The 12,022-nt window shown below is 35.4% G+C and overlaps 1 protein-coding gene across 4 annotated transcripts in view; it reads right to left on the minus strand.

Annotated features, from left to right (window-relative positions):
* Positions 1–502: 502 nt before the first annotated feature.
* Positions 503–12,022, minus strand: part of NMD3 (NMD3 ribosome export adaptor) — a 29,375-nt gene continuing 17,855 nt past the window's right edge. For all 4 annotated transcript variants that reach the window (XM_036350706.1, XM_036350707.1, XM_036350705.1 and 1 more), the window contains 5 exons: positions 6,227–6,339; positions 5,385–5,457; positions 3,386–3,492; positions 2,314–2,384; positions 503–1,898 (listed from right to left, as the gene is read on the minus strand). In XM_036350706.1, coding sequence (XP_036206599.1) covers positions 1,768–1,898; positions 2,314–2,384; positions 3,386–3,492; positions 5,385–5,457; positions 6,227–6,339 — 495 coding nt within the window. In that variant the 3' untranslated portion in view covers positions 503–1,767. The remainder of the gene's footprint in view (positions 1,899–2,313; positions 2,385–3,385; positions 3,493–5,384; positions 5,458–6,226; positions 6,340–12,022) is intronic.

Consider the following 12,022-nt stretch of genomic DNA (forward strand, 5'->3'; position numbering starts at 1 on the left):
CCTGGTTCGATTGACTTTTGCCTATAAAACAGCAGTTTCCAGTGCAAATCTGGCTCCAAAGAAGGCAATTAATCATACTGATGTAGAAATTACTCCTATCAATAAATTGGGTTATCCATCAGCTTCCTGTGAAATTCACTAATACCAGCATTCCCAAATTGTAGCAACTCTGGAACATCACAAGAGTATTTTGAGACCCACAGCCTATTCACTATACTCTAAAATGGCAGATTTATCAAGGCTTTATAGCTGTGCAACTCCTGACAAACAGCTTTTCTCTTAGCTATATTGCTGCACCTGTCACAACCTATTTCAACCGGTAAGTGACATTACTTAGAAAGACATGGCATCCATAAGAGAAGACTACAGATTAATGGCCAACTATATTTTTCAGTGAAAAAAATCATGACAAATGCTTAAATAATGCAATTCCAGTTTGGAAAACTACATGAGATATTGTCATTTAAATATAACACTGATGCAATCACTTCAAGGACACAAAGAAGGGGAAAATGTTTTTATTTTCATGCTTTTTAAAGTCTTTACATAGAACAAGTAAACACAGACCACAAGTGAAAACTTTAAATATGGAAACAGAAAACAAGCCATACAGAAAGTTAGGCCTTTATTCATAATTTCAGAATTAAGAAGTTCGATCTTTAAAAAAAAAAAGGAAAATGTTCCATTCAGCACTTACTCAATTTCCTTTGTTCGTGGTATACCTAGAATTTTTAAATTAGCGCTTAGACTGGCATATTTAGTAAGTATGATCTCGCTTACAAAAACAGGATCTTACCATTTCATTCTGAGAACACTTCAAAACCCCAGCCAGCTCTTTTCTTTCAAGGATGTGGAAGGCGTTCCTCATTCAAATCTGATTCATGGTTTTATAAAGCATGAAGATCATTCTTACTACTTCATCATCTATAAGCTGACTTCTAATATTCTTTGTGATGGTTATGTGTTCAATGATAGAAACTTATAGAGAGAGAATCCCTTCCCTCTCAATTTGTAAACCAAAATTTTAAAAGCAAAATCTTTGAAATGAAAGGAAGACATTTCAATGACATAAGCAACTACTGCCCTAAGCTGATGGCATAGGGAAAAATAACAAAGGTAATTGTTATTGAACCTTTAAATAATTAGTCTATGTTTGCTACAAATCCACAAATAATTTAAATATATTTTCTTCTAATAAACTGCCAGGTCAATTTATCAACTTTTAAAGGTGTTAATAAAAATGATTACTTTCCTCCTGAATGTCCAGTGATAAACTGAACCCCAACTTCCCTACCCCAAAAACATAAAACTGATCTAAAGTGGATCAAAGTGCATAACAAGTTCATATTAAAAATGTTTCATCATATGCTCTTTTACTAAAGCAATCAATATAAAAAGAATGTAAAAGCTTGCTTTATGCTTTCAGACTTAGGTAACCTCCAAGGAATCACAACTTTTAAGCTTTTAAACCCAGCGCAATTGTTATGTAAAAATACTGTGTAAGAAAAAAAGTGAACCAATCAAATCCTACAGGTAAAATAGCCTAAATATCAGTAATAGGAGTATTCTCCATAATCTTTTATCTAAAATTTCTAAGCCATCCATCTTTTTCAATGCTTTGAGAGGGCAATCAAAATAGTCCTATTTATTTAGGTTTAAAACTAAGTTTCTCCTCTCTAAGTATGAAGGCATAAATGAAATAGAAAAGGTTCTTTTATCCAACATCCTGAGCCTACAGATATGGAAACCATCCACAACATTATCTCATTATGTCATCATCGAGGCACCTTCTTCCCCCGTAGCATCTTGAGAAATGTGAAGGTCTTCAAGCATCTCAGCCAGACTAATTCGAGGTGCTCCCTCATCATCTGTGTCACTTTCCACAGGAATGGTGGAATCTAAGAAAAAAACACAAGGAGATTTCAAATGAATACAAATACGGAAATACGCAAATACCAGCCCCTACCATCATTACTATTATTTAACCATATTATATCCACAGCTCTTATGTCATATCTAGAGCAGACATTCAAATATTCATTGAATGACTGAGCTGCATAAGTATATGAATAAATATCTACTAGTATAGGGGTCAACAACTTGAGAGATCATCCTAGGATGCAAATGTGATGTAGCAAACATTTTAATAAGATTTATTGTTCCACAAGTTTTTTTTTAAATAACACACAATAAATAGTTTAAAAAACACACAATAAAAGTCATTTATAGAATCAAAGTTTAAGGTACTGTAATACTCACTGTGGGGGAATACATCTATATAGTATAGAAGACACAAAACACTTAAACACCAACCTCTGTAAATGTTTACATTTTTTCTAATTGCCTCATCTTCTTCAAGATCTTCAAGGAAATCTTGGTATTGCCTATAGAAGAAGAAAGAAACATTTAAATATTTCATCTTTACCAAGAAAGTATAAAGTCATATTTTCTTCATTTTCACAAGTATAAGGTAAGTGTGTTACAAGTATTACAATCTTTAAAATAATATCTGATTTTCAAATATGCATGTTAAATATTCTGATGAGTTTTTTTAAAATTTTTCTTTCGCCTGGCCAGTGTGGCTCAGTGGTTGAGCATCAACCTATGAACCAGGAAGTCATGGCTCAATTCCTGGTCAGGGCACATGCCCAGGCTATGGGCTCGATCCCCAGTAGGGGGCATGCAGGAGGCAACTGATCAACCATTCTCTCTCACCATTGATATTTCTATCTATCTCTCACTCTCCCATCCTCTCTAAAATCAACAAAATATTTTTTTAAAGTTTTTTCTTTCAAAATTTCATATATACTTTTAAGACTAGAAATGAAATAGTCAAATGCATACTTACACCTACTTAATTTATGATTACATTTTTAATACATATTTTAAATTACATGAGAATGTTTTAGAAATACTGCTGTTTCACACACACTTAATGACACAATTTTATTTAAACTCTTCATTTTTTTAGATATCAATGTCTTTACCATTAAGGCCACTTTTCAAATTATCTAATACACTTTACTAGAACATAATATCTTCATTTCTCCTTACGTTTTTTTGAAAATAGCATATTTGATATCAATGACCCATTTTCTTTGTATCCCAGGTCATAGTACTCACTTGCTATTACTATATTTTGTCTTTTCAAATAAACTGTTTACAATAACACTGCAATTGTCAGGTCATAACCCAGGAAATAATACTTAAATCTGTGTTAAATGACATTATACTGTTATACTAATTCTATCAAACATTGGTAAGAAAAAAAAATAATATTGAGTGCAAGGATCATTGTGTGATGACTATTTCTAATATAAAAACCATAAAGATTTATCATAAGAATTTCCTTTGAGACAAACACAGGTTGAAAGAAAAGTGGGACCTTTCATCATCTGTGTCCATGTTTTCTTTATCTCTTGCAAGCTCTTTCAGTTTCCAGTTTCTACGACGCTGACGTTTGGTACGGTCATAGCTCTTCTTGATTAATACCTAAAAGAAACAAAAATATTTGCAAAGTTATACAAAATGGGAACTAGGTAACACTGCCTCAAAATCCAGCGAAAATAAAAAACAAAAGGTTATGGGAATGCCAGGAAGTCACCAAACTGATGACAGTGGTTATACCATAGGGGAAAGGAGTAGGGAGGGATTGAGAGGCAGTCAAGAGAACTTTTAATATTTTTCTGCATGTACTTATTATTTTATGAGAATGCACTCAGACATTTTTGTATAATTGTTAAAATTTACTAACATTTTTTAGTAATTGAAAAATGTTTTCCTTCATACCAAAAACTTCAGGTGTCTGGTATGTTTTTACAGCATCATTCAGTTTTTAGGTACCATTCACATGAGTCATTCTGAAACATTATCACAGGCACTTTTTCTCCCTTTTATTCCCACTAATTGCAGAACTATATATATCATTCACAACGTATGTCCTAGAACAGTTTAATAAAATTGCAGAATGAATAATTTTACACAATACAAAATCTTTTAAGACCATCATGATCTGCTTTTATGACCTACTTAGAAATACCAACTTACACCTAAGCCATGTTTCTATATCTTAATCTATTAACTAACAGAAGCCTAACTGGGTGGTGAGGAGAGGAGTCTACCTTATACTATGACTTTATTCTGCCCACAGCTAAAGGGATCAATGTTTATTTTAAAAGATTAAGGAAGCAGATCTTTCACATTTCACATTCACTGTTGCTCATGACTCCTATAAACTCACTAGCGGCCCAGCGCACAATTAAATCATGCGGTGTAGGGTCCCCTAGGCCTAGCCTGCCCTCAGGACCATGTCCGCCACCTCACGACGCCTCACATGCCTCACATGCCTCGCATGCTCCTGGGACGCTGCCGGCACACTGCGGCACCACGCCCCGCCCCGCCCCACAGTGAGAGCCACTGCTCATTTGGCCTTTTATGATATAGATGCTAGAATTTAACAGGTTTTTTTTCAAAGGTCAGATTCTTTCTCTAAGACTTACTAGTGTGAAGATCATTTTCAACTGCAATTATATTCCAACCAGAAAGAGTTTACCTCTAAATGCCTTCCTAACTGAACAATACATGAAATAAGCTGAGCCTAAAACAGCTGTGGGCAAACTACGGCCCGTGGGCCGAAATGAATAAAACTATTGAAATAAAAGACCGTACCCTTTTATGTAATGATGTTTACTCTGAATTTATATTAGTTCACACAAACACTCCATCTATGCTTTTGTTCCGGCCCTCCGGTCCAGTTTAAGAACCCATTATGGCCCTCGAGTCAAAAAGTTTGCCCACCCCTGGCCTAAAAGAATGAACCTGAATAACCTATAAAGGTCATCGACTTTAGCTGCAAATTTCTTTTTTTCCTCTATTAATAGTTATTTTGATAATTTAATTATAAGAGCAACAGAAGAACTCTTTAAATCTTGGGTTTTCCCCACTAAGAAAAATCATATGAAACAGCAACCTTCAACCTTTTTCATCTCATGGCACACATAAACTAGTTACTAAAATCCAGTGGCACACCAAAAAATTTATTTTTTGCCCATCTGACAAAAAAATAAATATATTTTTGATTCGTTCATACCAGACGGCTATTGTTGTGTTGGCTGTCATTTTTTTATTTGACAATCTAAGAGAAAAGAGGTCAGTGCATCTGACTAATAGTCAGGTATTGCAAATTTTAAAAAATCTTGTGGCATACTAGTTGAAAAGTGCTAACTTAAAATGAAGGCCTTTGCTATTATACCTTAAGTGCAATTTCAAAAGAAACCTCTAAATTGATTTGTTAGTTTTTAAAATGTGAACTTGTGCATCTTACCCATAAGAGTTACATCAATCCTCTTTAACACAAGAAAAAAGGGAAAAATCTGAAGCCTTACCACATCTGGGACTCTATCGGAGTTCATTTTGTTGACATGTTCATCATTTACGTTACAATTTGCCAAATCAAACCTGAAATGAAAATAATAAAATACTTAATGGCAAATACGTTTTCCCTTTCCATGTAACTTTTTATTTTATGGATGATCACCTAAAAGTTCTTCCTAAAATCAAACATTTAATATGCGTACCAATTTCAAAAGTTTTGCAGTGTACAAATACAGTGAACAAGCTTCTACATATCATAGTAAAGATAACAATGCATTCTATATCTGAGTTTCACATATCTATTACTGTCTATCTCACCATGTATTTGTAAAGAAGCAAAACAGAATTATATATCAATCTAAAGGACTGTTAGATTTTTCCATTCAGTTTATAATAAAACAAACAAAAAAACACCCCCATTCTCTAGTAAAACTAACTAAAACCCTAAAAGCAAAAGTAATGTTTAAGGCAAGATGATAAGCTCTGCATCAGAAAGGACTATCCTATGCCTGTAAAGGCCCTTTACATACATGGCTGCCATTTTGTAAAAGTGAAATGTCTGAGCAGCAGCATATGCATAAAAACTCCCCTCAGAAAGCTGTAAATATGATCTCACCATACAACCTCAGAGTTCAGTTACTCAAAATTTTGGAACAAATAACACTTTAAGATGACGACCAAATGGAATAAGTAAGGGCTTCTGTCCAATCCATAGTTTAATTCACTTATCAATAGTGGGAACTTTTAAATTCTTTTTGGAATAAACTTTAGAATTTATAGATAGCTTTGCTGATTCCAGAAGAAAATCTGCAATGCAAATTGACAACTGAAAATATTGTAAAATAATACAAACCCCAATACCAGGTCCCCGGGATTCAGAAGATGTCCCAAATGAGTGCGACAAAAATACTGTTTATCTGTATCCATTTCAGATGTTTTCTGTACCCAGACTTCCCCAAGGGTATGCTTAACAGGAAAGAAAATGGAACTCAAAATGCATTTCTTAGAAAACAAATACAATGATTTTGGTTTTCTAATTTTCATTTTAAAAACAGAAATTATTTTATTTTTTAGATCTTTGAAACACTGACAAATTAAGAAATTACTCTAATTATGAGTATAAAAAAAGATTCCTACAAAATTCATAAAATATTCTTAAGATTTCAGTCAAAGCTTTTATAAAATATACCAATGTCACCTAAAAACAGACATATGTAGAATTTTTAAAAAACATTTTTAAAATTAATTTTTAGAGAGAGGAATAGAGAGGGAGAAAGAAACATTGATGTGAGATCAAAACAAGGTTGCCTCCTGCACTCCCCCGCCACCAGGGAATCGAATTGGCAACCTTTTGGTGCACAGGAGGATGCCCAACCAACTGAACAACACTGGCCAGGGCCACAGATATAGAATTTTCATATGAAATGTTTTCACAGAGAGATGGGCCAATACAGACTGAGCAAAGAGAGTAACTGGAAAAATAGGGGAATCTTAAGTCCAATATTAAGCAACCCCTTGTGTTTTTTAAACATAAACTTAAAAAAAAAAAATCAGGATTATTCAGACAAAACATTCTAGCAACCCTAGTGGCCACACTACTTACTAGAGAACCTAAAACTTTATCAAGTTTATTTTTTGGATGCCAACTATTTTGAAGTGTTAACACTAAAAAAAAATTAAAAAAAAAAAAAAACCATTGCAGAAACAACATCCCAAGTTTGAAACTTTAAACTAGAAAACCAAGTCCCCTTCCAACACAGAATTTTACAAGCAATTGTAACTGACATTCAGACTTGCAGATAAGTACAGCACATGCCAAGATCTTTTACTAACAAAAACAGATCCATTAAGATCAAGAGCAATACTAAGAATTTTTGGTAAGAAAAAACTTACCAAAATTTAGAACTTACTTAGTTCTACAGATAGAACTACAGAATCTAAAAGAACTGAAAAGAAGTAGTGATAAAAGGAAAAATTGAGATTTAAAAAGTCTTAGGTTCAGGAAAGAAATTGTTTTTAAAAGAGTGAATTACCAGAAAGAGACTAAATCCTATATAACAGGATTCACTTTCTGGCTACCAGACTGCTTATAATTACAAGAGACATATGAAAACCAAAAATATATACTATCTGGTTTTATATTTGCCTAAGGAAAAGTGGTATTCTACATTTATTGTAAATGATAAAACTTTGCTCTTCCTAGTAATCTTATTACATTTTTTATTTTAAATAAAAATGTGAAGAGGGGAGAAACCAAGATGGCGGCATAGGTAAACACCGGAGTTTGCTGCCTCGAACAACCACTTCAAAAATACAACTAAAAGACGGAACGGACATCATCCAGAACCACAGGAAGGCTGGCTGAGTGGAAATCCTACAACTAGAAGGAAAGAGAAAAGCACACCGAGACTCAGAGGAGGCGCAGTGCGGAAGTAAAATACTAAGGTGCAGAGGTGCATGCGGGGTGGGCTGGCAGCTGAGGGCACGGTTGTCGTTTTCAATCGGGAGGGAGTCTCAGGCTCTGAGCTCCAGTTCCGGGTGAGTCTCTAGGGACCCAGACTCATAAGGGAGAATCGGGACTGTCTGGCATTGGTCGGAACTCGAGGGCAGCTTTCTCTCCAAGGGGCTTGCAGCGATTACTGGGACACTGAGAAGCAGAGCCTCTGAGGGCTGGACTGAGAGCAGCCATAACTGCTAGCCCCACCCTGTTGATCCCCTGGGACCCACCCCGCCCAATCCCTGCAGGGAGGCTTTTGCTGGATAGCCTCAGGCAAAAGCTAGATTAGCACCTCCTTGGAGATCCAGGAGCCAGGAACCCAGAGGTCAGAGTGGGACCATCCAGTTTGCAGCTCCGTGGAACCATAAAGGACACACTCAGGGGGCAGACTCAGTGAGCACCAAAGCCCCATTGAAGCAAGTCTTGCCCCGGAGGGGTGTCTCCAGCACAGAAGTTCTCCCACTGCAGACACAGCTGATTCTCACAGCCAATTGGCCTGGAGGTCAATTCCTCCCAGAGATAACTACAACAACCAAGGCTTAACTACAACAAGACTGTGCACAAAGACCACAAGGGGGTGCACCAAGAGTGTCCTCCTCAGGTAATTGGGGAGGCTGAAGCACTGGGTCCTAGAGGTCACTTAGCACAGAAAACCACTTTATCAACACAGGGAAGCATAAAAAATACGGAGACAAAGAAACAGTACACAAATGACAAAAATGGAGGAAAGCAAACGACTGGATATAGAGTTCAAAACCACACTTTTAAGGTTTTTCAAGAATTTTCTAGAAACTGCTGATAAACTTAATGAGATCTACAAGAAACCTAACGAGACCCTCGATGTTGTGATAAACGACCAACTAGAAATTAAGCATACACTGACTGAAATAAAGAATATTATACAGACACCCAACAGCAGACCAGAGGAGCGCAAGAATCAAGTCAAAGATTCGAAATGCGAAGAAGCAAAAAACACCCAACCGGAAAAGCAAAATGAAAAAAGAATCCAAAAATACGAAGACAGTGTAAGGAGCCTCTGGGACAGCTTCAAGCGTACCAACATCAGAATTATAGGGGTGCCAGAAGAAGAGAGAAAGAAAGATATTGAAAACCTATTTGAAGAAATAATGACAGAAAACTTCTCCTACCTGGTGAAAGAAATAGACTTACAACTCCAGGAAAGGCAGAGAGCCCCAAACAAAAGGAATCCAAAGAGGACCACACCAAGACACATCATAATTAAAATGCCAAAAGCAAAAGACAAAGAGAGAATCTTAAAAGCAGCAAGAGAAAGAAAGTCAGTTACCTACAAGGGAGTACCCATACGAATGTCAGCTGACTTCTCAACAGAAATTTTGCAGGCCAGAAGGGAGTGGCAAGAAATATTCAAAGTGATGAATGCCAAGAACCTACAAGCAAGACTACTTTATCCAGAAAAGCTATCATTCAGAATTGAAGGTCAGATAAAGAGCTTCACAGATAAGGAAAAGCTAAAGGAGTTCATCATCACCAAACCCGTATTATATGAAATGCTGAAAGGTATCCTTTAAGAAGAGGAAGAAGAAAAAGGTAAAGATACAAATTATGAACAACAAATACACATCTATCAACAAGTGAATCTGAAAATCAAGTGAATAATCTGATGAACAGAATGAACTGGTGATTATAATAGAATCAGGGGCATAGAAAGGGAGTGAACTGGCTATTCTTGGTGGGGAGAGGGGTGAGGAGGATGCGGGAAGAGACTGGACAAAAATTGTGCACGTATGGATGAGGACAGTGGATGGGGAGTGAGGGAGGAGGGTGGGGTGGGAACTGGGTGGAGGGGCGTTATGGGGGAAAAAAGAGGAACAAATGTAATAATCTGAACAATAAAGATTTAATTAATAAATAAAAAAAGAAAAAATATTAATTTTTATTAAAATGTTCTACTATTTTACTCATTTATTTCAGCCCTTTGTATTCAGCATGTCTCTATAGAAATAAACCTACATTTCTATGAAAATAAATAAATAAATAAAAATGTGAAAAGTAACCTGTCTTCCCTTTCCATTGATTTTTCCCAAATTATCAGAAGTTATTTTTGCCTCAAAACACAATATTACTTCTCTAGAAATAAGCAATATAAGCACCATTAGTATACAGAATAGGGGTATCTACGTACTAATTCATAGTAAAAAACAAACACAGATTTATATCCTTGAAGAAATACCTGATTTCAGACATAGGGTAAGAAACGATACAATGTGATTCTAGAACACCTAAACACTGTGGTGTTGTGCAGAAACTAAGGATGCTTTCAAGACTAGGAAAGTCATGTCAAAAGGACATAGTTAAAGACCTATATCTATTAAAGAAATTGAATCAATAATTAATAACTTTCTAAAACTGAAAGCACGAGGCCCAGATGGATTTGCTGGTGAATCTAACCAAACATTTCAACAAGAAATTACACCAATTCTCTACAATCTCTTCCAGAAAAAGACGGAATACTTCCTAACACATTTACAAGGGCACCCATTATTGTAATACCAGAACCAGACAAAGACATTACCAGGCACGCAAACTACAGACCAGCGTTCTCTCATGAACATAGATATAAAAATCCTCCAAAAAATACAAAAGAACTGTATATCATGACCAAGTGGAACTTATCCCCATGTACGCAAGGCTGGTTTAACCCTTTGCGATCGTTTGTCTACTCTCAGCCACCAAAGCTTTTTTACCGTTCCAGTCGTATGTCTGCTCTCAGCCACCACAGCAAGGAACCGTACAAATCTTAACTCCATTCATGTATCAGTTCATAATTTCTCTGAAAGCTCTTAAGTGTCTAAGCGACCTTGTCACGAACCAAAACATTGCCCCGACAAATCGGAGATATCGAAACTCAATATAAACAAACGCAGTCGTTCCACACTCGCCATGCAAAACACCGTGGCGAGTCAGTCGCCTTTTGAGAGTGAAGAAATCAACAAGCTTCGGAGATACTTTGCAGAATTTCAAATAAAGCTTTACAAATTACGTTTAACTGTAATTAGGCATTCTCGCTTGTTAAGATATTTCAAAATAATACTCCAAAATGGCAAAAAGAAAGTTACCGAAAGAAGTGTACTGCAAATCTGAAAGTAACGATGAAGAGTTTTATTTTGGCACCTTGAATACTGACCCTGATGTAGAAAGTGATAACGTTTGTAGTGATTCTACTAGTAGTGACGTGTTCCAAAAAAGAATTAATAAATCTTGTTTATCCTTCATAATCTTGCATGTTATGTATTACTGCTCTTTCAATGGAAATTAATTCCGACCAGTACGACACCCATGTCCAAATTTAATACGACCACAAAGGGTTAATATCTGAAAATCAATTAATGTATTCTATCAATCATACCAAAAACAATTATGATAGTATCAATACAGAAAAAGCACTTTACAAAACCCAACACACCATCCATGTTAAAAACTCTTAGTAAAGTAGGAACAGAGGGGAACTTCATCAACTTGATAAAGAATATATAAAAAACGCAGCTAATATACTTAATGGCAAGAAACTCAAAGATTTCCCCCTAAGATCAGATACAAGGCAAGGATGCTCTATCCTATTAGAAATCCTAGATAATGTAAAAACACAAGAAAAGAAAATGAAAAATATATAGATTGGGAAGGAAAAATAAAATTATCTTTGTTTGCAGATAATGACTGTATAGTATGTGGGAAATCTGAATGAACAAACAAACTACCAGAATATAGCACGGTTACAGGATACAAGGTCATAAATTAAAGACCATCACTTTCCTATATACCAACATGAAAAAGTGGCACTTGAAATTAAAAACACAATACCATTTATATTAGTACCCCCCAAAATGAAATACTTAGGTCTAAATCTAATAAAATACATATAAGAACTTTATGAGAAAAACTACAAAACTCTGATGAATAAAATAAAAAAAACAGCTAAATAAATGTAGAGAAATTCCATGTTCATGACTAGGAAAACTCTGATGGGAGGATATTAAGAATGGAGGCGGCTATGCATGTGTAGAGGAGAGGTATATGGGAAATTTCTGAACTCCTCTTAATTTGCTAAAACTGCTCTAAAAAAAATAAATAAATAAAAGCCACTAGAAAAAAAATTTTAACAAGACACTGAAA

This window comes from Myotis myotis, unplaced genomic scaffold, assembly GCF_014108235.1.
Source record: "Myotis myotis isolate mMyoMyo1 unplaced genomic scaffold, mMyoMyo1.p scaffold_m19_p_2, whole genome shotgun sequence".
NCBI classification, from domain to species: Eukaryota; Metazoa; Chordata; class Mammalia; order Chiroptera; family Vespertilionidae; genus Myotis; species Myotis myotis.